At 46.7% G+C, this 25798-nt stretch overlaps 1 protein-coding gene across 1 annotated transcript; it reads left to right on the plus strand.

The window, feature by feature from the left end:
- The first annotated feature begins 21705 nt into the window (after positions 1–21705).
- LOC123073952 (putative FBD-associated F-box protein At5g56440) lies at positions 21706–23885 on the plus strand. Its single transcript, XM_044496936.1, has 3 exons — positions 21706–22863; positions 23006–23149; positions 23258–23885. Exons 1-3 carry the CDS (start codon positions 21784–21786, stop codon positions 23690–23692), a joined length of 1659 nt encoding a protein of 552 aa, XP_044352871.1. The 5' UTR covers positions 21706–21783; the 3' UTR covers positions 23693–23885.
- Positions 23886–25798: the final 1913 nt, after the last annotated feature.

A 25798-nucleotide genomic window follows, 5' to 3' on the forward strand; every position in this document is an offset into this window, starting at 1 on the left:
TAGTGAATACATGAACACCTCATACTACGATCATCACCGGAAAGAATCCCAGTTTTTGTCACCCTGGAGTATGCGGATCATAACATGTAGTAGGTGACTATAACTTGCAAGATCAGATCAAAGACTCAATCATATTCATGAAAACGTAATAGGTTCAGATTTGAAATCATGGCACTCGAGCCCTAGTGACAAGCACTAAGCATAACAAAGTCATAGCAACATCAATCTCCGAACATAATGGATACTTGGAAACAAGCCCTAACAAATTGACTCGATTACATGATAAATCTCATCCAACTCCATCACCGTCCAGCAAGCCTATGAAGGGATTACTTACTCCCGGTGGTGAGCATCATAGAATTGTCAATGGAGGATAGTTGATGATGACGACGGCGAGCCGCTTCAATGCCGGCGCTAGTGAGCAGTCGCGTCCGCTCTGTCCGGGCATGAATGCGGGCACTGACGCTGAAGAGCGGTGCTGACCGTTTCGGGTGGGAAGCCCACACGGGAGGGAAAGGGGTTTTTGGTGGGCCAGGTCGGTCAGAAGCGGGCTTGACAGCGGTATGGACTCCCGCAAAGGTTCCCCACGTTTTTCTCCGGTTTACGGGAGAAAACGAGTTCGGGCCATGTTGAATTGTTTTCGCGGTCCAGACAATGCGGTCTGGACGGTTGCGGGGGTTTGTGGATCTGCGTTGGTGCCCTAAGCTCAAACCCACAACTTCATTTTGCAGATCTACGTACTTCCCTCATTTGACAAACTAAAATTGAGCTTGCCTTCAATTTCAATTTTTTTGGGAGCAAAGATAGCTAGTCTTTATTGTAAGTCTGCAATGTTTACAGGAATGACTGCAGTATCAAAAGGAGTACCCAACCAAATGCGCCTTCCCAAAGGAAATAGAACTCCATATCTAGCTATCTTACGGGCTTCAAAGTTTAAAGCTCTAGATTCAAAATTAATAACACAGGAAGTAAAAACTCTTGAGGTTTCCTGAAGTTCTCCGATGATGCCACCATAGTCCCCCCCCCCCGTGCCTTGATGAATGTGATTAATAACCTGTTTGCAATCTGATGCCACCACAATGTTTTGCATCACCAAGCCTTGCGCCAGTGCCAGGGCTTCTCTGCATGCTACAGCCTCCACCGTTGCCGGGTTTAGCAACCCATGCATCACAAGTACTGATGATCCCAAGTTGTTTCCATCCCTATCTCTGCAAATAGCAGCTGCTGAGCCAACATTGCGATCAACCGAAACCCCCGCATCCACATTGATTTTGACAGTTCCTTCAGGAGGCGACACCCATCTAGCATTATGTTGCGTTCGCGTGACCGCATGCTGGGCAGCCCCATGGCCTGCTACCGGACTCTGAAGTTAATCAAGCTCAGAGATGAATCTCGTGACAAAGAGATGAGTAGATAGCGGGCTCTGGTTTATTCCTTCATGTATTAATTTCCTCCGTGCATACCATATCGCCCAGAGTGTAACCGTCATACATGTGAGTTCTTCATGAGAGAGTACATCCATCATCGAGAGCAACCAGCTCCGTGCGGACGGCTCGGTTGTGGCCACCATGTGTTCCAGTAAGCCCTCATCCACCAATGCCCACACACACCTAGCCATCGTGTATTCAATCAAACTATGCTTACAAGAATATGGATGTCTGCATACTGCACACACATCTGTATCACTCATGTTTCTGTCCTTCCTCACATCCTCAGTCGGGATGGAGTTATACGATAATCTCCACAGAAAATTCTTGATCTTCGCTGGCACTGCTACCTTCCACAACTGAGCCCAAGATTTTTCATTTGCAGTAGTATCAGATGTACCAGCTCTTTCTTCTAGCCAGTCCTCATGTCTCTTCTTTGTAGCCACAATCATCTTGTAAGCTGACCTGACCGAGAAGACACCATTCTTCTCAAAGTTCCATGACCAGAAATCATCCATATTACGAGCGCATAAAGGTATTTGGAGTATAGCCCGAGCATCATATGGCAAGAAGACCTGCTCAATTAACTGTCTACTCCACTGAAGATTTCCTTGGTCTATCAACTCGGCAACCACCTGGGGAGAATGGTTAACCAAAGATACTATTGGCCTCATGTTCTCCGCCCTCGAAATCCAATTTGTACTCTAGATGTTTGTAGAAGCACCGTTGCATATCCTCCTAATCAGCCCCTGCATAAGGATATCTCAACCCTCAATTACCGCCCTCTAGATTTGGGACGGGTGCTTCCCAAGCTCTGCCGACAAGAAATCTGATGTTGGGAAATAAACTGCTTTTAGAATTCTCGCGCTCAACGATTGAGGGTTTTCCAACATTCTTCATGCCTGCCTTGCAACCAAAGCTAGGTTAAAAATTTCAAAATCTCAAAAGCCAAGCCTGCCCATATACTTTGGCATGCACATTGTATCCCATGATACCCAGTAGGGTTTTCTCTTACCCATCTTACTTCCCAACCAGAAAGCCTTGATCATCGATGTGAGGTGCTGACACAATCCTCTGGGCAAATTAAAGCATGACATTGATGGAAATATGCCCTAGAGGCAATAATAAATAGTTATTATCATATTTCCTCATTCATGATAAATTTCTATTATTCATGCTAGAATTGTATTGACCAGAAACCTGAATACATGTGTGAATACATAGACCACAATGTGTCCCTAGTGAGCCTCTACTAGACTAGCTCGTTGATCAAAGATGGTTAAGGTTTCCTAACCATAGACATGAGTTGTCATTTGATAACGGGATCACCTCATTAGGAAATGATGTGATGGACAAGACCCAATCGTAAGCTTAGCACAAGATCGTCTAGTTCATCTGCTACAACTTTCATCATGCCAAGTATATGTTCCTTAGACCATGAGATTGTGCAACTCCCTGACACCGGAGGAATACTTAGTGTGTATCCAAGCGTCACTTCATAACTGGGTGATCATAAAGGTGCTCTACAGGTATCTCCGAAAGTGTTTGTTGGGTTGGCACGAATCGAGACTAGGATTTGTCACTCCGTATGACGGAGAGGTATCTCTGGGCCCTCTCGGTAATACAACATCGTAATGAGCTTGCAAGCAATGTGACTAAGGAGTTAGTCACAGGATCTTGTATTACGGAACGAGTAAAGAGACATGCCGGTAACGAGATTCAACTATGTATGGAGATACCGACGATCGAGTCTCGGGCAAGTAACATACCGCCGGACAAAGGGAATTGCATACGGGATTAACCAAATCCTTGACATCGTGGTTCATCCAATAAGATCATCGTGGAATATGTAGGAACCAACATGGGCATCCAGGTCCCGCTATTGGTTATTGACCGGAGAGGTGTCTCGGTCATGTCTACATGATTCCCGAACCCGCAGGGTCTGCACACTTAACGTTTGGTGACGCTACAGTAGTATTGGGATATGCACGTTCATGACCAAAGGTTGTTCGGAGTCCCGGATGAGATCCCGGACGTCACGAGGAGTTCCGGAATGGTCCAGAGGTAAAGAATTATATATGGGAAGTCATGTTTGAGTCATCGGAAAAGTTTCGGGGCTTATCGGTATTGTACCGGGACCACCGAAAAGGTTCCGGGGGTCCATCGGGGAGGTCCACCTGCCCCGGAGGGCCACATGGGCTGTGAAGGGAGGCGCACCAGCCCCTAGTGGGCTGGGCGTCTCAACCCCCGTGGGGCCCATGCGCCAAGGGTGGGAGGGGAAACCCTAGAGGGGGAGCCCCCCTTGCTTGGGGGGCACTCCACCCCCTAGGGGCCGCCGCCCCCTCCTTGGAGGAGGGGCTAGGGATGGCGCCCCCTCCCCCCTTGCCCCTATATATAGTGGGGGGAAGGGAGGGCAGCCGCACCCCATGCCTTGGCGCAGCCCTCCCCCTCTCATACTCCCTCCTCCTCCCGGTAGCGCTTGGCGAAGCCCTGCCGGATCACCGAGTGCTCCATCAACACCACGCCGTCGTGATGTCGGAGATCCCATCTACTTCTCCTTCCCCCTTGCTGGATCAAGAAGGAGGAGACGTCCCCGAGCCGCACGTGTGCTGAACGCGGAGGTGTCGTACGTTCAGTGCTTCGTCGGATCGGATCGCGATTTGGATCGCTGACGTGTACGACTACATCAACTGCGTTCTCTAACGCTTCCGCTTAGCGATCTACAAAGGTATGTAGATGCTCTCCCCTCTCGTAGCATACATCTCCATGGATAGATCTTGGGTGATTCATAGGAAAAAAATTGTTTTCATGCAACGATCCCCAACAGTGGCATCATGAGCTAGGTCTATGCGTAGATGTATTTGCACAAGTAGAACACAAAGAGTTGTGGACGTTGATATTCAATTTGCTTGCCACCACTAGTCTTTTCTTGATTCGGAGGTATTGTGGGATGAAGCGGCCGGGACCAACTTTACATGTCCACGCACATGAGACCGGTTCCACCGACTGACATGCAACTTGTTGCATAAAGGTGGCTGGCGGGTGTCTGTCTCTCCCACTTTGGTCGGATCGGATTCGACGAAAATGGTCCTTATGAAGGGTAAATAGAAATTGGCATATCACCGTTGTGGCTTTGCGTAGGTAAGAACCTTTCTTGCTAGTCACCCATAGCAGCCACGTAAAACATGCAACAACAAATTAGAGGGCGTCTAACTTGTTTTTGCAGGGTATGTTGTGATGTGATATGGCCAAGAACATGATGTGATATATGTGATGTATGAGATGATCATGTTTTGTAATAGGTTCATGACTTGCATGTCGTTGAGTACGGCAACCAGCAGGAGCCATAGGGTTGTCTTAATTCATTGTATGACCTACGTGTCAATCATTAACACCATGTAATTACTTTACTTTATCGCTAAACATTAGCAATAGTTGTAGAAGTAATAGTTGGCGGAGACAACTTCATGACGACACAATGATGGAGATCATGGTGTCATGCCAGTGACGATGGAGATCACGTCGGTGCCTTGGAGATGGAGATCAAAGGCACGAGATGATAATGGCCATATCATGTCACATATTGATTGCATGTGATGTTTATCATGTTTATGCATCTTATTTTCCTTAGAATGACAGTAGCATAATAAGATGACCCCTTGACTTAATTTCAAGAAATAGTGTTCTCCCTAAATGTGCACCGTTGCAAAGGTTCGTCGTTTCGAAGCACCTCGTGATGATCGGGTGTGATAGACTCTACGTTTGCATACAACGGGTGTAAGCCAGTTTTACACATGTAGAACACTTAGGTTAAACTTGATGAGCCTAGCATGTACAGACATGGCTTCGGAACACAGGAGACCGAAAGGTCGAACATGAGTAATATAGTAGATAATATCAACATGGAGATGTTCACCATTGATGACTAATCCATCTCACGTGATGATCAGACATGGATTAGTTGATTTGGATCATGTGTCACTTAAACAACTTGAGGGATGTTGTTTTAAGTGGGAGTTCATTAGTAATTTGATTAAATGAACTAATTATCATGAACATAGTCTAAGTGTCTTAGCAATTTATGTCATAGATCAATGGCCCGTGTTGTAGCTCCCCTGAAGTTTAATACGTTCCTAGAGAAAGAAAAGTTGAAAGATGATGAAAGCAACTATGCAGACTAGGTCCGTAATCTGAGGATTGTCCTCATTGCTGCACAGAAGGCTTATGTCTTTGATGCACCGCTAGATGAGCCACCCCCTACGGTTTCGCCTGAGGACGTTATGAACATCTGGCAGACAAGAAAAGATGACTACTCGATAGTTCAGTGCGCCATGCTTTTCGGTTTAGAACCGGGGCTCCAAAGACGTTTTGAGCACCACGGAGCATATGAGATGTTCCAAGAGATGAAGTTGGTTTTCCAGGCTCACGCCCGGGTTGAAAGGTATGACACCTTCGACAAGTTCTATAGCTGCAAGATGGAGGAGAACAGCTCCGTTAGCGAGCATGTACTCAGAATGTCTGAGTACTACAATCACTTGAATCAAGTGGGAGTTAGACTTCAGAATAAAGTGGTGATTGATAGAGTTCTCTAGTCACTATCACCAAGCTACTAGATCTTTGTGATGAACTATAACATGCAAGGGATGGAGACGATCCCTGAGCTATTCGCAATGCTTTAGGCCGTGGATGTAAAAATCAAGAAGGAGCATCAAGTGTTGATGGTTAATAAGACCACTAGTTTCAAGAAGGGCAAGGGAAGGAAGGGAAACTTCAAGAATGGCAAGCCAGTTGCCGCTCCAGTGAAGAAACCCAAAGGTTGAACCCAAACCCGAGACTTAGTGCTTCCATTGTAAGAGGAATGGTCACTGGAAACGGAATTACCCCAAGTACTTGGTAAATAAAGAAGGCTGGCAACGTTGACTGGAGTATATTTGATTGATGTGTAACTTACTAGTACTCGTAGTAGCACCTGGGTATTTGATATCGGTTCAGTTGCTATTGTTTGCAACTCGAAACAGGAGCTTCGAAATAAATAAGGACTAGCTAAGAACGTGGTGATGATGTGCGTTGGAAGTGTCTCCAAGGTTGATGTGATCGCCATCAGCACGCCCCCTTTACCTTTGGGATTACAAACCTAAATAATTGTTATTTGGTGCATGCGTTGAGCATGAACATCATATCTGATCGTGTTCATTGCAAGACAATTATTCATCGGAGAACAATGGTTGTTCTATTTATTTGGATAAAATCTTTGATGATCATGCACCCAATGAATGGTTTATTGAATCTCGATCGTAGTGATACACATGTTCATAATAGAGATGCCAAAAGATGCAAAGTTAATGATGATATTACCACATACTTGTGGCACTGCCGCTTATGTCATATTGGTGTAAAGCGCGTGAAGAAGCTCCATACCGATGGACTCTTGGAATCACTTGATTTTGAATCATGTGATACGTGCGAACCATGCCTCATGGGAAAGATGACTAAAACCCCATTTTTCGGCTCGATGGAGCGGGCAAGTGACTTATTGGAAATAATACATACCGATGTATGCGGTCCAATGAGTGTTGAGGCGCGCGTTGGATATCGTTATGTTCTCACCTTCACGGATGACTTGAGTAGATATGGGAATATCTACTCAATGAAACATAAGTCTGAAACACTTGAAAAGTTCAAGAAGTTTCAGAGTGAAGTGGAGAATCATCGTAACAAGAAAATAAAGTTCTTACGATCTGATCGTGGAGGAGAATATTTGAGTTACGAGTTTGGCACACTCTTAAGACAATGTGGAATCGTTTCACAACTCACGCCACCTAGAACACCACAGCGTAATGGTGTGTCTGAACATCGTGATCGTACTTTATTGGATATGGTACGTTCTATGATGTTTCTTACCGATATGCCACTATCGTTTTTGGGGTTATGCATTAGAGACAGCCGCATTCACTTTAAATAGGGCACCATCTAAATCCGTTGAGACGACACCGTATGAATTATGGTTTGGCAAGAAACCTAAGCTGTTGTTTCTTAAAGTTTGGGGATGCGACGCTTATGCTTGATAAGCTCGAACCCAAAGCGGGAAAGTGCGTCTTCATAGGATACCCTAAAAAGACTATTGGGTATACCTTCTACCACAGATCCGAGGGCAAGATCTTTTGTTGCTGAGAATGGATCCTTTCTAGAGAAGGAGTTTCTCTTGAAAGAAGTGAGTGGGAGGAAAGTGGAACTTGATGAGGTAATTGTACCTTCTCTCGAACTGGAAAGTAGCACATCACAGAAAGAAGTTCTGTGGTGCCTGCACCGACCTGAGAGGAAGTTAATGATGATGATCATGAAACATCGGATCAAGTTACTACTGAACTTCGTAGGTCGACCAGGACACGTTCCGCACCAGAGTGGTGCGGCAATCCTATCTTGAAAGTCATGTTGTTGGACAACGGCGAACCTACGAACTATGAAGAAATGATGACGAGCCCGGATTCCGACAAGTGGCTTGAAGACATGAAATCCGAGATAGGATCCATGTATGAGAACAAAGTATGGACTTTGGTGGACTTGCCCGATGATCGGCAAGCCATTGAGAATAAATGGATCTTCAAGAAGAAGACAGACGCTGATGGTAATGTGATCGTCTATAAAGCTCAACTTGTCGCAAAGGGTTTTCGACAAGTTCAAGGAGTTGACTACGATGAGACTTTCTCACCCATAGCGATGCTGAAGTCTGTTAGAATTATGTTAGCAATTGCCGTGTTTTATGAAATCTGGCAAATGGATGTCAAAAAAGCATTCCTTAATGGTTTCCTTAAGGAAGAGTTGTATATGATGCAATCGGAAAGTTTTTGTCGATCCTAAGGGTGCTAACCAGGTATGCAAGCTCCAGCGATCCATTTATGGACTGGTGCGAGCATCTCGGAGTTGGAATATATGGTTTGATAAGGTGATCAAAGTTTTTGGGTTTATACAAGTTTATGGAGAAACTTGTATTTACAAGAAAGTGAGTGGGAGCTCTATAACATTTCTAATAGTATATGTGGATGACATATTGTTGATTAGAAATGATGTAGAATTTCTGGAAAGCATAAAGAATTAATTGAAAGGAGTTTTTCAATGAAACCTGGGTTGAGTTGTCCACAGATTAGGCATCAAGATCTATAGAGATAGATCAAGACGCCTGATAAGACCTTCACACACCTTGACGAGATTTTGAAGGTGTTCACAATGGATCAAGCAAAGAAAGAGTTATTGCTTGTGTTGCAAGGTGTGGAGTGGAGTAAGACTTAAAGACCTAGGTAAAAGCTGCTTACATATTAGGCATCAAGATCTATAGAGATAGATCGAGACGCCTCATTGGACTTTCACAAAGCACATACCTTAACAAGATTTTGAAGAAATTCAAAATGGATCAGTCAAAGAAGGGGTTCTTGCCTGTATTGCAAGGTGTGAAGTTGAGTGTGACTCAATGCCCGACCACGGCAGAAGATAGAGAAAGGATGAGTGTCATCCCCTATGCCTCAGCCATAGGCTCTATAAAGTATGCCATGCTGTGTGCCTTGCCATGTGTCTGGCATAGAGGTACCAAAGTGACGTAGGAGTAGATCACTTGACATCGGTCAAAATATCCTTAATATGACTAAGGAAGTATTTCTAGGTGATGGAGGTGATAAAGAGTTCATCGTAAAGGGTTACGTTGATGCAAGCTTTAACACTAATCCGGATGACTATGAGTCTCAGACCGGATACGTATAGTGGGGCAATAGTTTTGGAGTAGCTCCAAACAGAGTGTGGTAGCCGCATCTACATATGACATAGAGATTGGCAAAGTACACACGGATCTGAATGTTGCAGACCCATTGACTAAAACCTCTCTCACAAGCAAAACATGATCAAACCCAGAACTTATTGGGTGTTAAATACATGGAGATGTAAACTAGATTATTGACTCTAGTGCAAGTGGGAGACTGTTGGAAATATGCCCTAGAGGCAATAATAAATAGTTATTATCATACTTCCTCATTCATGATAAATGTCTATTATTCATGCTAGAATTGTATTGACTGGAAACCTCAATACATGTGTGAATACATAGACCACAATGTGTCCCTAGTGAGCCTCTACTAGACTAGCTCGTTGATCAAACATGGTTAAGGTTTCCTAACCATAGACATGAGTTGTCATTTGATAACGGGATCACATCATTAGGAGAATGATGTGATGGACAAGACCCAACCGTAAGCTTACCACAAGATCGTCTAGTTCATCTGCTACAGCTTTCATCATGTCAAGTATTTCTTCCTTAGACCATACGATTGTGCAACTCCCTGACACCGGAGGAATACTTAGTGTGTATCCAAGCATCACTTCGTAACTGGGTGATCATAAAGGTGCTCTACAGGTATCTCTGAAAGTGTTTGTTGGGTTGGCACGAATCGAGACTGGGATTTGTCACTCCGTATGACGAAGAGGTATCTCTGGGCCCTCTCGGTAATACAACATTGTAATGAGCTTGCAAGCAATGTGACTAAGGAGTTAGTCATGGGATCTTGTATTACGGAACGAGTAAAGAGACTTGCCGGTAACGAGATTGAACTAGGTAGGGAGATACCGACGATCGAATCTCGGGCAAGTAACATACCGCCGGACAAAGAGAATTGCATATGGGATTAACCGAATCCTTGACATCGTGGTTCATCCGATAAGATCATCATGGAATATGTAGGAACCAATATGGGCGTCCAGGTCCCGCTATTGGTTATTGACCGGAGAGGTGTCTCGGTCATGTCTACATGATTCCCGAACCTGCAGGGTCTGCACACTTAACGTTCGGTGACGCTAGAGTAGTATTGGGATATGCATGTTGGTGACCGAAGTTTGTTTGGAGTCCCAGATGAGATCCCGGGCGTCACGAGGAATTCTGGAATGGTCCGGAGGTAAAGAATTATATATGGGAAGTCCTGTTTAAGTCACTGGGAAAGTTTTGACGTTTACCGGTATTATACTAAGACCACCGAAAGGGTTTCGGGGATCCACCGGGGAGGTCCACCTGCCCCGGAGGGCCACATGGGCTGAGAAGGGAGGCGCACCAGCCCCTAGTGGGCTGGGCGCCTCAACCCCCCTAGGGCCCATGCGCCAAGGGTGGGAAGGGAAACCCTAGAGGGGGAGCCCCCCATGCTTGGGGGGCACTCCACCCCCCAGGGGCCGCCGCCCTCTCCTTGGAGGAGGGGCTAGGGCCAGTGCCCCCCTTGCCCCTATATATAGTGGGGGGAGGGGAGGGCAGTCGCACCCCATGCCTTAGCGCAACCCTCCCCCTCTCATACTCCCCCTCCTCCCGGTAGCGCTTGGCGAAGCCCTGCCGGATTACCGAGTGCTCCATCAATACCACGCCGTCGTGCTGCCGGAGATCCCATCTACTTCTCCTCCCCCCTTGCTGGATCAAGAAGGAGGAGACATCCTCGAGCCGCACGTGTGATGAACGCGGAGGTGCCGTACGTTCGGTGCTTCGTCGGATCGGGTCGCGATTTGGATTGCTGACGTGTACGACTACATCAACCGCGTTCTCCAACGCTTCCGCTTAGCGATCTACAAAGGTATGTATATGCTCTCCCCTCTCGTAGCATACATCTCCATGGATAGATCTTGGGTGATTCGTAGGATTTTTGTTTTTGTTTTCATGCAACGATCCCCTACATACATAGAATACACTCGAATGGCTTGGGCTATGGATTTTATCAATACCTCCTTCCCTGCAGATGAGAGGAGTTTCTCCATCCAACCTTGTATCTTTGCCCATAGACGATCCTTCACGTATTTAAACGCCCCATTCTTTGAAGAACCCACATCAGAAGGCATTCCCAGGTACTTCTCATTCAATTGTTCATTTGGGATATTTAACACATTTTTCACCGCAGTTCTCACCACTTCCGGACACCCTTTACTAAAAAACATGGAGGACTTGTCCTTATTAACTCTCTGCCCAGAAGCTTTTGCATATGTTTCCAAGAGAAGAGAAACTTCCTCAGCTCCCTCTGTGTTTGCTTTAAAAAACAGCAGGCTGTCACCAACAAATAACAAGTGGTTCACCGGCAGAGCCGATGTAGCAACCTGTATTCCACCAAGGCTGGATGGCTGAACTCTAGATTTTAAGAGGCACGAAAGGCCCTCTGCTGCCAGCAAAAAGAGGTATGGCGAGATAGGATCTCCGTGTCGAATACCATGTAATGGTGTAAACTTTTCCAACTTCTGCCCATTAAGTAAAACTGAGAAAGAGACTGATGTCACCATGCCCATGATGATGTTGAGCCATCTCTCCTGAAAACCCAGCTTTAACATTATAGCTCGCAGATAGTTCCATTCAACCCTGTCATATGCCTTCATCATATCCAATTTTCAAGCACAATGCCTATGCTTCTGTGATTTGTTCCTCTTCATGAAATGCAAACATTCATAGGCGGCAATGATATTATCCGTAATTAAATGCCCTGGGACAAAGGCTGACTGCTCCTCAGAGATAATATCAGGAAGGACTAATTTCAACTGATTGGCAATTACCTTAGATGCAAGCTTGTAGAGGACATTACATAAGCTTATTGGTCAAAATTGAGACAGGAGCATTGGGTTTTTTACCTTCGGGATAAGAACAAGGATGGTGTTGTTAATTTCCTTTGCACTCTCTGTGCCCTCTACAATTCTCAGCACCATCTTAGTCACTGTTTCTCCACAAATGTCCCAGTGTTTTTGAAAAAATTGTGCTGGAAAACCATCCGGTCCGGGGGCTTTAGTTGGGGCCATTTGAAACAGTGTAGTCTTTACTTCCTCTGCTTTATAAGGAGCACATAATAGCTCGTTCATATCATTGGTTACCTTGCACGGTACCGTATCCAAAACTTCATTCGTGTCCTCTACCCCTTCTGGCGTGTACAACACTCCATAGAAAGAGTTAGTCATGTCCTTTATTTCTTCTATATCCTCCGTGGTAGTACCTGTTGAGTAAATAGGCAATTTCTCGACTAAATTAATCCATGAGTAAATCACTAGCATGGCATTGATGTTGGGGAACGTAGAAGAAATTCAAAATTTTCTACGCATCACCAAGATCAATCTATGGAGTAATCTAGCAACGAGGGGAAGGGGAGTGCATCTACATACCCTTGTAGATCGCGATGCGGAAGCGTTGCAAGAACGCGGATGAAGGAGTCGTACTCGTAGCGATTCAGATCGCGGTTGATTGCGATCTAAGCGCCGAACCACGGCGCCTCCGCGTTCAACACACATGCAGCCCGGTGACGTCTCCCACGCCTTGATCCAGCAAGGAGAGAGGGAGAGGTTGGGGAAGACTCCGTCCAGCAGCAGCACGACGGCGTGGTGGTGATGGAGGAGCGTGGCAATCCCGCAGGGCTTCGCCAAGCACCGCGGGAGAGGAGGAGGGAGAGAGGTAGGGCTGCGCCAAGAGAGACAGGAAAACTCATGTGTTGGGCAGCCCTAGACCTCAACTATATATAGGGGGGAGGGGGTTGCGCCCCCTCTAGGCTTCCCACCCCAAGGGGTGGCGGCCAGCCCTAGATCCCATCTAGGGGGGCGGCCAAGGGGAGGAGAGGGGGGGCACCACTAGGGTGGGCCTTAAGGCCCATCTGGACCTAGGGTTTGCCCCCTCCCACTCTCCCATGCGCCTTGGGCCTTGGTGGGGGGCGCACCAGCCCACCTGGGGCTGGTACCCTCCCACACTTGGCCCACGCAGCCTTCTGGGGCGGGTGGCCCCACTTGGTGGACCCCCGGGACCCTCCCGGTGGTCCCGGTACATTACCGATAACACCCGAAACTTTTCCGGTGACCAAAACAGGACTTCCCATATATAAATCTTTACCTCCGGACCATTCCGGAACTCCTCGTGACGTCCGGGATCTCATCCGGGACTCCGAACAACATTCGGTAACCACGTACATACTTTCCCTATAACCCTAGCGTCATCGAACCTTAAGTGTGTAGACCCTACGGGTTCGGGAACCATGCAGACATGACCGAGACGTTCTCCGGTCAATAACCAACAGCGGGATCTGGATACCCATGTTGGCTCCCACATGTTCCACGATGATCTCATCGGATGAACCACGATGTCGGGGATTCAATCAATCCCGTATACAATTCCCTTTGTCTATCGGTATGTTACTTGCCCGAGATTCGATCGTCGGTATCCCTATACCTTGTTCAATCTCGTTACCGGCAAGTCTCTTTACTCGTTCCGTAACTCACATCATCCCATGATCAACTCCTTGGTCACATTGTGCACATTATGATGATGTCCTACCGAGTGGGCCCAGAGATACCTCTCCGTTTACACGGAGTGACAAATCCCAGTCTCGATTCGTGCCAACCCAACAGACACTTTCGGAGATACCTGTAGTGCACCTTTATAGCCACCCAGTTACGTTGTGACGTTTGGTACACCCAAAGCATTCCTACGGTATCCGGGAGTTGCACAATCTCATGGTCTAAGGAACTGATACTTGACATTAGAAAAGCTCTGAGCAAACGAACTACACGATCTTGTGCTAGGCTTAGGATTGGGTCTCGTCCATCACATCATTCTCCTAATGATGTGATCCCGTTATCAACGACATCCAATGTCCATGGTCAGGAAACCGTAACCATCCATTGATCAACGAGCTGGTCAACTAGAGGCTTACTAGGGACATGGTGTTGTCTATGTGTCCACACATGTATCTGAGTTTCCTATCAATACAATTCTAGCATGGATAATAAACGATTATCGTGAACAAGGAAATATAATAATAACCAATTTATTATTGCCTCTAGGGCATATTTCCAACAATTGACACAAATAAACGCATACTGATATTCAGTCAAGCAAGCACATACTACGCTAATTGCAGAAAGATCTACGTATAACGCTAGCATGGCTAAAACAGAAAACAGTAGGAGCGGGATAAACGAGTTATACCCTCCAGTAGGCCATGCAGAGGCCGCAGCGTTGGTGGCGGCAGCGGTGTCCTCGGCAGCCTTCTTGTCGGCTTCAGCTTTCTCGGCGGCGGCACGTTCGGCGTCGGTGGACATGGTGATGATGAAGGCGACGCGGACGTAGAGAAGTAGACGATCGGAAGCGAGCAGTCGCGTAATCGCTGCCCAAAAACCTATTCGCCCCTCACCCCGTACAGGAACCAGAAGGGCGTGGTTTCGGAGACCCGCTCTCCTGTCGACCGTGTACGCGGCGGACGGGGTGGAGTCACCGGCGGCGGCAGCAGCAAGGGAACGACGGTGGGCGTGCGCGTGGAGCAGATGTGATCTGTTCGTGGTGGCTAGGGTTAGGAGACACCGCACACTTATATAGACGCAGCCGCATGGAGAGACGTGGGCTCGACCCATGTCCGAGTCCATGACAGCCCATGATCCGACGTCTCAGATCGTGGCCCAGCTGTTAGAGAACTCTCCGTTAGTGACTGGCAAAAATAAGCGCGTAGGTGTGAGCTCGGCTTGGCTCAATCCCGCAACCCGCGGCGCGGCGCGTCGTGACGAGGCGTGGCGTGGCGAGGCGGGCGGCGGAGGAGGAGTGCGCGAGGGCCTCTTCTCTTCTCAAGCTCCAATAGCATGTAGAAGAGAAACCCTTACAAGGAGGTCCAACTCCTCTTCCACTTCCGGGGTGGGACTAAACTTCCCACTACACCTAGTGCCATATAACCCACATGGGCCCTTAGAGATTTTTCAGAAATTGCTATATGGGCCTAGAGCCCATCTCAAATTTCAGCAATCCCCCACCGGATCTCGAGGGGCCATTGTGTCCTCTGTTCCAATTACTGTTTCGATATACCAGTGTTTCAGTGAAGACCTGTTAAGGTTGAACTTCACCTAGAGCAAGTAGCTACACTCCTTCACAACTGAACAATGGACTATGCCTTGAATTGTCAGTTTGGCGTAAAGAAGTTTCACCACATGTCTTACTAGTACTAGGCTGCCGAAGGCTGACCCCTTGGGTGGAGCATATAAGTCACACTCCTGGCCTATTCATGAGCTTACTAGAGATCACCCCAATCTCATAGACTGTGACCAGCAGTCAGGCTCACATAGGTGTGTTCCTCCAAAGATCGCTCTGTAGGATAGCATCGTGCTCACTTAAGCTTTGGAACACATTAAGACAGTAGTCACCCTACCATACAGTATTGAGAGTATTGCATCTCCAACGGAGTGGGTTAGTATAGTTACTCTCCTCAGTTCACCACTGGCTTGTTTTCCCAGGTCCTACTTCACGGGATCTCCGATCACATAGGTTGGGTTATCACCATGGCAACTCATGTGGGTCTCATACCCATCTCCCTCGATGCATTATCTATCACAACACGTGATAGCCCTTTCGTAAAGGGATCTGCCAGATTCTTAGCCGCATGGACATAGTCCAGCGCCATCACTCCGGAGTTTCTTAATTTTCTGACAGCTTTTAATCTCATTCTTATGTGTTTGTTGGACTTCATGTTGTCCTTTGAACTCTTCACCTTGGTGATGACAGTCTGATTGTCACAGTTCATAAGGATAGCCGGAACCGGTTTATCAACCAATGGCAACTCCATCAAAAGATCTCGAAGCCATCTTGCTTCAACACCAGATGTGTCTAATGCTGTTAACTCTGCTTCCATTGTCGATCTCGTTAAGATCGTTTGCTTGCAAGACTTCCAGGAAACAGCGCCACCTCCAAGAGTAAACATATACCCAGTTGTGGCCTTCATCTCATCAGCATCAGAGATCCAATTCACATCACTATACCCTTCAAGTACCGACGGGTATCCGGTATAGTGAAGTCCATAGTTCATAGTACCTTTCAGATAACGCATAACTCTCTCAACAGCATGCCAATGTACATCACCCGGTTTGGAAACAAACCGGCTCAGTTTGCTCACAGCAAACGCGATGTCAGGCCTCGTTGCGCTCGCTAGGTACATCAGTGAACCAATGATTTGAGAGTATCTCAATTGATCTTTAGCCATGCCTTTGGACTTTCGAATCAACACGCTAGGACATATGGTGTTTGAGATGGTGTGCAGTCCGAATATCCAAAACGACTCAACACCTTCTCAACATAGTGGGATTGCAGAAGTGTAATACCACCCTCATTATCTCTCAGTAGCTTGATGTTCAAGATAACATCAGCCACACCAAGGTCTTTCATCTCAAAGTTCTGAGATAGAAACGATCTGACCTCCTCAATGACTTTGAGGTTTGTTCCGAATATCAGTATGTCATCAACATACAAGCACAGTATAACTCCTTCGCCCCCACCATGGCGATAGTATACACATTTGTCAGCCTCATTAACAACGAAACCAACAGATGTCAGAGTTGTATTAAACTTATCATGCCATTGCTTAGGTGCTTGTTTCAGGCCATATAAAGATTTTATCAACCTACACACCTTTCTTTCCTGACCATCTATCACAAAGCCATCAGGCTGTTGCATGTAGATTTCCTCGTTTAGCTCTCCATTTAGAAAAGCCGTCTTAACATCCATCTGATGGACGAGAAGACCATGCGAGGCCGCCAACGAGAGTAATACTCGAATGGTGGTCAGTCTAGCCACAGGTGAATAAGTATCGAAGAAATCTTCCTCTTCTTGCTGGTCATAGCCCTTGGCCACAAGCCTAGCCTTGTACTTTTCAATCGTACCATCGGGCCTAAGCTTCTTTTTGAACACCCACTTACATCCCAGTGGTTTGCAACCATAGGGACGGTCAGTGATCTCCCATGTTCCGTTAGCCATGATGGAATCCATCTCGCTACGGACCGCATCCTTCCAGTAGTCAGCTTCTGGAGAGGCATATGCTTCTGAAATAGAAGTGGGAGTATCATCCACGAGGTACACGAAGAAATCATCACCAAAGGTCTTTGCAGTCCTTTGTCTCTTGCCCCTACCAAGGGTTTCCTCGTCATCCTCCTCAGGATTTTCATCATGTGTTTGTTCATAATATTCCATAGGGATGGCAGGTTCAGGAGTCTCCTCAGATTCCTGTCTAGAAGTGCTTTGCATATCTCTCATAGGAAAAATATCCTCAAAGAATGTAGCATCCTTAGACTCCCATAATTGTACCGACCTTCTGGTCAGGTACCTCAGATTTCACTACTAGAAATCTATAGCCAACGCTGTTCTTAGCGTAGCCCAAATTAACGCAGTCCACAGTCTTTGGTCTAAGCTTACGCTTTTTGGGGATTGGCACATTGACTTTCGCCAAACATCCCCAAGTACGCAAGTACGGGAGTGTTGTCCTTCTCTTTGCCCATTTCTCATAGGGAGTGATCTCATTATCCTTTGTCGAAACTTTATTCAGGACATGACATGCCGTCAATATAGCCTCCCCCACCATGCCTTGGATAAACCCGATGTATCTAACATGTCGTTAACCAAATCAGTTAGAGTACGGTTTTTTCGCTCGGCAACCCCGTTTGACTGGGGTGAATAGGGAGGCGTCCTCTCATGAATAATGTTGTGTTCCGAACAGAAGGAATCAAACTCACTCGAGAAGTACTCTCCACCACGATCGGACCGGACTCGTTCAATTTTCTTTTCAAGTTGATTCTCAACTTCTGCCTTATAGATTTTAAAGTAGTGTAGAGCCTCATCTTTAGTATTTAACAGATACACATAGCAATATCTAGTGGAATCATCTATCAATGTGATGAAGTATTTCTTTCCACCTTTAGTCAACACACCATTCATCTCACAGAGATCAGAATGTATGAGTTCTAATGGTGCCAAGTGTCTCTCCTCCGCGGCCTTGTGAGGCTTGCGAGGTTGCTTAGCTTGCACACATGAAAGGCACTTAGAGCCTTTGGCTAAAGTGAAACTCGGGATTAAATCCAACTTGGCTAGCCGCGTCATAACACCGAAACTGATGTGACAAAGACGTGAGTGCCAAACTTCAGATTCATTAACATTCGAATGAATATGGTTCACGACTTTATTACAAAAATCTGCGAGGGAAAGGCGGAACATCCCTCCGCTCTCATAACCTTTTCCAACAAAGAGTCCATATTTCGTAACAACTAATTTATTAGACTCAAAAACCAACTTAAACCCTTCTCTACATAGAAGGGAGCCACTAACGAGGTTCTTCTTGATGGCGGGGACATGCTACACGTTCTTCAGCTGCACGATTCTTCCCAAAGTAAACTTCAGATTGACCGTGCCAACACCATGAACAGAAGCACTCGCTCCATTCCCCATCAATACGGACCCGTGTCCTGTGACCTGGTAAGAAGTGAACAATGAAATGTCAGCACACACATGAACACCTGCACCTGTGTCCACCCACCAATCGTTGGGCTGAAACACTGAAAAAACAGTAAACAGATTACCGTACCCAGATGCACCATTCTCATTGTTGCCCACAATCATGTTGACAGACTTGGAGTCCTGTCCTGGCTTCTTGTACTTGTTTGGGCACTTGTTGGCCCAATATTCAACCGAACCACAAGTAAAGCAGCCCTCATCCTTCTTGTTCTTCTTGAAGGTCTTCTTACCCTTCTTCTTAAAGTCGGTATTGTGTTGGACACCGTTCTTTCCCTTGGGCTTGTGGGAGTTGAAGTTCTTCTGGTTCACCATGTTGGCGACAGAAGTCCCTTCGGCCCCTTTTCCATGCGAGTTTTTTGCCCTCGAATTCTGCTCAACACTCAGATGACCAATGACATCCTTCACAGAGAATTCACGCCTCTGATGTTTCAGAGTGGTGGCAAAGTTCCTCCAGGAATTAGGGAGCTTAGCGATTATGCAGCCCGCGACAAACTTGCCTGGTAACTCGCACTTAAGAAGCTCAAGCTCCTTAACAATGCATATTATCTCATGAGCCTGCTCCAATACAGGACGATTTTCAACCATCTTGTAATCATGGAACTGCTCTATAATTTACATCTCGCTCCCAGCATCGGCGGCCCCGAACTTAGATTCGAGCGCCTCCCACAAGTCCTTGGCGACATGCACATGTAAATATGCGTCGACCAGTTTATCTCCGATCACGCTAAGAACTGCTCCGAGGAACACAACAGTGGCCTCCTTGAATGCCTTCTCCTGTTTAGGAGCAATCGTTCCCGTGGAGACACCGGTGACCCATAACACGTTCATAGCTGTGAGTCATAAAGTGGTCTTAGTCTGCCAACGCTTAAAATACGTACCGGTAAACTTATCCGGTTTCAGTGCAGCGGCAAAGCCACTTGCCGAAAAATTCCTACACATAATAGGTTTTTGGATTGTTGAGTAAATAGGCAATTTCTCGACTAAATTAATCCACGAGTAAATCACTAGCATGGCATTAACACAAATAAACGCATACTGATATTCAGTCAAGCAAGCACATACTACGCTAATTGCAGAAAGATCTACGTATAACGTTAGCATGGCTAAAACAGAAAACAGTAGGAGCGGGATAAACGAGTTATACCCTCCAGTAGGCCATGCAGAGGCCGCAGCATTGGTGGCGGCAGCGGCGTCCTCGGCGGCCTTCTTGTCGGCTTTAGCTTTCTTGGCGGCGGCACGTTCGGCGGCGGTGGACATGGTGATGATGAAGGCGACGCGGACGTAGAGGAAGTAGACGATCGGAAGCGAGCAGTCGCGTAATCGCTGCCTAAAAACCTATTCCCCCTCACCCCGTACAGGAACCAGAAGGGCGTGGTTTCGGAGACCTGCTCTCCCGTCGACCGTGTACGCGGCGGACGGGGTGGAGTCACCGGCGGCAGCAGCAGCAGGGAACGACGATGGGCGTGCGCGTGGAGCAGATGTGATCTGTTCGTGGCGGCTAGGGTTAGGAGACACCGCACACTTATATAGACGCAGCCGCGTGGCTCGACCCACGTCCGAGTCCGTGACAGCCCACGATCCGACGTCTCAAATCGTGGCCCAGCTGTTAGAGAACTCTCCGTTAGTGACTGGCAAAAATAAGCGCGTAGGTGTGAGCTCGGCTCGGCTCAATCCCGCAACCCGCGGCACGGCGCGGCGGGCGGCGGAGGAGTGCGCGAGGGCCTCTTCTCTTCTCAAGCTCCAATAACATGTACTCCCTCCGTTCCACAATACATGCCTTTCATTTGTCAAAATATAGATGTATCTAGACATGTTTTAGTATATAGGTACATCCATTTTTGGACAAATGAAAGTCAAGTATTTTGGAACGGAGGGAGTAGAAGAGAAACCCTTATAAGGAGGTCCAACTCCTCTTCCACTTCCGAGGTGGGACTAAACTTCCCACTACACCTAGTGCCATATAACCCACATGGGCCCTTAGAGATTTTTCAGAAATTGCTATATGGGCCTAGAGCCCATCTCAAATTTCAGCAGTACCATCTGCCCCAAGTAACACTTTAATTTTATTCTTAACTCTTCGCATGTTGGCCCTCATCTGGAAATAACGAGTATTTTTGTCACCAGCCCGCAGCCATTCTACCGAGCTCTCTGCTTCCACATGAGCTCCTCACGCTTGTATAGCTCCAGCAGCTCATCTTTGATTTTAATTTCTCTTACCGGGGGGGCAACTCTCCCAGGAACAGCACGTAAAATTTCCAACTCTTTCTTTAGTCTTTTATTAATATTCATCCCAAGCGGCCAACAATCCCGATAAAGATTTTAACTGCTCTGCTACTTCCGTTGCTGCACCTGTCGGGACTGATTCCCACGCCTCTTGTACAGTTGTCCGAAGGGAAGGGTCAGATTCCCACATCACCTCATATTTAAGGTAAGGGATAATTGGTTTTACGCCCCTAGTTTGGTCACACTCGACTGGTTTATCCCTAATTTCCAAAAACACGCGTTCATGCCCAAACCGCTTTGCTCATCTTATGCTTTTGCCCTTTGACCGTTTGATTGTCACTTTAAAAACTTCATAAAAATTCATACTAACTCAGAAAAATACAAATAAGATATCAAAATGTTTCGAGAAACATCACCTACATGTGCATGTCATTTGCATCCATGATAAAAGTATTGGAAAGTCCCAATCTCAGGTTTAAGCTAAAACATCCATGATATAAAAAAATGATCTCGAACCCACAGCTTCATTTTCATTAAACTTGGTAACAGATGGAGTACGTGCTTCCCTCATTTGACAAACTAAAGAGGCATTGAGCTTGCCTTCAATTTCAAATTAAATGCACCAAGTAGGAGCGTGTGATGGGCCCTGGAACAACAATACAGCTTGGGACATTTGGCCCAGCTACACAAGCCAGCCCACAAGGAAGGAACCAAAACCCTAGCTCAATCATTCACAAAGACCAAAGCAGCCGCCTCGCCTCCACTCCACTTTCCCCATTCCCACCAGCTCCACCGCCGCGCCCTCAATTCCGCCTCCGCCTCCGGCGTCCGTCCTTTGGCCTCACCATGGAGGACGTAGCCGGGATGATTTTCTCTGGCCCCGAGTTCAAGAAGATGGACGAGAACATGCGAATGCTGACGGTGGACGTCTTCAAGGCCATCCCCAGGCCGACCGTCTCCACGGCCGCGCCCCTCGCCAGCGCCGCCGCCGCGGCCGCGCGGGACGGCGTCGACCGCATCAGCCGCCTCCCCGTCGGGATCCTCCGCAACATCGTCTCCCGCCTCCCCGCCAAGGACGCCGCGCGCACCACCGCGCTGGCCAAGCGCTGGCGCCGCGTCTGGCACTCGGTGCCGCTCGTCCTCGTCGACGCGCACCTCCTCTCCGACCGCAGCGTCGTGGGGCGCGGCCGCGGGTCCACCCAGTTCCGCGAGATGGGCCTCGAGTCCTGGTACGCCGGCCTGTTTCGCATCCTGGACGCCATGGGCTCCCTCGCAGACAACGTGTCCCACGTCCTCGCCGCGCACCCGGGCCCCTTCGCCTTCGTCTACCTCGCCGGCAACAACATGTTGTATCACCCGGACAAGTTGGAGCTCTGGCTCAAACTCCTCGCCGCCAAGGGCGTCAAAGAACTCGTCTTTGTGAACCTCGCATCCAAGTTCGACGACGAGCTGCCCATACCCGCCGAGCTCTTCAAGTGCACCGCCCTCACCAAGCTCTACATCGGCACCTGGTGCTTCCCGGACACAAGCACATCCGACCTCCCGCCTACTGCTGCGTTCCCCTACCTCCGGGAGCTTGGCCTCTGCAACCTCGTCATCAAGGACGAGGACCTCGCCTTCGTGCTGGACAGATGCCCCGTCCTGGAGAAGCTCATGATCGCCAGAGGTCGGTGGCCAGTGTGCCTCCGCATCCACAGCCGCAGTCTACGAAGCGTTCAGGTGTGCATGGCTATCGTGCCAGAAATCAATGTGGTGCGCGCTACACGCCTGGAGAGGCTCTTTCTGTGGGAAGCTTGGGGTTGGGGCGACCGTGATCTCACCAACATGTCCTCCAAAGTCAAGATCGGCCATGCACCCAAGCTGCGCTTCCTGGGATTCTTGGTGCCTGGAATGCACCAACTTGAGATTGGCAACACAGCCATCATGGTCCGTGCTTTAATTTCTTAATAACTATGAATCTTCTTTCATTCCGAATCACCATGTTTTAATAGTAATTTCTAAGTTCCATCCTTTAATTTGTAGTATATATAGCAGTATTACCACAAAATGCATCATAATTAATTTGCAGGTTAACACCAAGGCAAGTCCAAACACCACTGTCCCAAGCGTTCAGATGCTGGGAGTTCAAGTGAAACTTGGAACCCACTTTGAAGCCAGGATGCTGCCTAGTTTCCTCAGATGCTTTCCTAACATCGAGACGCTCTATGTCCAGGTATAATTTGACCTGAGTGACTACTCATGTTTGTGTCTGCCTGCACCAAATGAGACTGCTACTCATGACGTGCCATCTATGTCCTCTATTTGATTTATTAATTTGCAGTCCGAGAATGATGACTTCAAGTTCTGGGGACCTAAAACTGGTGGCACAAGCAAAGCCATCAACCTCAAGTTCTGGAAGGATGCTGGTCCTATTGAATGCATCCAGAGGCACATCAAGAAGTTGGTTCTCCGTGAGTTCCGGGGGAGGAAAAGCGAGCTTGACTTCCTCAAGTACATTGCCGAGCATGCGCAAGTTCTGGAGGAGATGGTGATTGTGATGACCCATGGGCATTTGCCGTCAGATAATTTGGGTGCCAAGCTGAGGATCTTCATGGCTTCTGCAAAATGGGCTAATGGATGCTGCAAGATGATGGTCTTCAAGAGTCCATTTGAGCAAGAAGGTACAGCGTGGTGCTACCTAAGAGGATTTGATTTTTCTATTGAGGATCCTTTTGATGTCTCAAAATGCCGCGAAGACAAATGTGCTGCCCATTAGTTTTCTGTTTAAGCATCTATAACGTACTGCCTTAGACTGTTGGTAATGTGTTTTCTCTGGTCTGGGATTTGGGAAGGATCCTACTTGCTTGGCTTCAGTGACTATTAAGTGCCCAAGTTATTTAGCACTATCATTTCTCTTGCAGAAGACTATTGTTAGTTAAATAGAAATGCTGTTTCCAGGATTCAGTTTACATTGCAGGAGTTTGTCTAAATGTATGGCTGAATATTGATGGGAAAGTTTTATCCATCGCTTACTATCTAAGAATGTTCCTCAAGAATTGCTCCTTTTGGCATCGTGCTTCAATTTTTGCAAATTCTCTATGGTGCTTGGTTGCTTATTTACATATTTACACCAAATTACCTCCGTAGCTATTTACGGTGTTTCTAATTTTTGTTCTGCCTATCCATTTTACCATGCACTTATGGAATATGGGGCTAAATTTACTATTGATTGTTGCTTCAACTGGGTCTGGGTGACACTTATTTATACATAATTACATTTATGATAGGGACATAAGTCTAGGCTTCATTTTACCTTAAACAAATATATATCTTGGTCAGTCTGGTTCTACCATGTGCTCTGGCATTTTGTTTTGAAATGATGGACCATATTTTTTTTAGGCGCCGTTAAGTCCAATTTATCACTATGCCACATGCACTGCACTGTCTGAAGATGAAATAGGTATCTTGCACAAAGGTAAGTAACAGCTTAAGCAACTCAGAGGGAAACAAATGCTAAAATAAAATAGTTCTTTTGGTGATTTCAAATGCTAGGTTTGAATTCTTGGTGCCATGCTTTCCTTTAAATTGTGAATTAAGGTCCTTTCTACCCAGAAGAATGGACTTTAGGTGTGCCATTATCAGTTTATTACTCCCTCCGTTTGGAATTACTTGACTTCATTTGTATACAAATTTGTACTAGCTTAGCTCTCTCTCCAAGTCATCTAATTCCGAACGGAGGGAGTATAACAGAAAATCCTATGTGCAGGGAATTTGGGCAGATACAAACAATTTAGAGAGCAATAAATAATTCATTTCTGTTATTTCATAACCCATGACAGCGATATACATCTACATGCATGCTTGCTGTGTTTCCGGATTTTTGTCCACAACGTACTGTTCCTAATGTTGTTCATGATCCATGTTAGGAGTATGCAAGCTTGGATAGGCACGATTTAAATACAAAGTCCATGATTTAAATTGCACTGTCTATTCATTTTGCTGAAATAAAGAGAGCCGACGACTCATTTGTATGGTCTGATTGTATAACTTCACTGTTGATTTATGGTGCATTTATTTGCTTGATCAGATATTGTCCATGATTGTTATAAGTTATATGTTGCTATTAGCATACTACAAATATACTTTTAACCACTGAGGATAGGAGTGTGTTTGTTGCTTGCATCAGTATTATGCTTATGTCTGAATGACAATTGAACTTGATGAGAAAACAACAGAAAGAATCTGATATCACTCTGGCTAAGCTTTGGGTTAGATGAAACAGTATGTGTGCCTAGCTTTGACTTGTATTAGTGCATATATATTTGGTAGCAGCAATGACGTGGTATTGTGCTTGGCTGCTTAGTTCTGCTGCTTCTTCCAAATGAAATGTTGTTATGCGATACGCTATGGATGTTACGGTTGCTCTTGAATCTTGTGCACTGCAATCAGCAGATACACTATTTGATTCCATGAAAATATTCACCTATTGTCCTTGTTCTAGCACACCCGGTTTTGGTAAAAGGTGATTTACTTTAGGGAAGATTGCCCCATTGGGTGACTGGACTGCCAAGCTGGACGCCTTGAGCTCGCATAATTGTCCTCGTTTTGAAATTTGCATCATCGTCATAACCCGTCAAGTTCGAGGCTAAATTTTTAAATATTTTTTAGAAAAATTGAGAAATAATACGACATTTCGAAAATTTATGAAAAACAATACAACATCAAGCGTCGCTAAGCCCATTGGATCCAGTCGGCCACGCCTAGGCTAATTAGGACCCAGTCGACCTGGCCTAAGCCGATAGGCCGGTCGACCAGCGGCATTAGCATCAGTCAGCTGAAGCTGGTTAGTACTAATCGGTTTAGCCGAAACCAATTAGTAGTA

The sequence above is a fragment of the Triticum aestivum genome, chromosome 3D (assembly GCF_018294505.1).
Source record: "Triticum aestivum cultivar Chinese Spring chromosome 3D, IWGSC CS RefSeq v2.1, whole genome shotgun sequence".
In the NCBI taxonomy this organism is placed as follows: domain Eukaryota; kingdom Viridiplantae; phylum Streptophyta; class Magnoliopsida; order Poales; family Poaceae; genus Triticum; species Triticum aestivum.

Bases quoted from the DNA above. Each gene is read 5' to 3' on its own strand.
- LOC123073952 (XM_044496936.1), top strand. From the start codon at position 21,784: ATGGAGGACGTAGCCGGGATGATTTTCTCTGGCCCCGAGTTCAAGAAG. The intron at 22,864-23,005 runs GTCCGTGCTTTA...ATTAATTTGCAG, and splicing joins TTGGCAACACAGCCATCATG to GTTAACACCAAGGCAAGTCC. The intron at 23,150-23,257 runs GTATAATTTGAC...ATTAATTTGCAG, and splicing joins TCGAGACGCTCTATGTCCAG to TCCGAGAATGATGACTTCAA.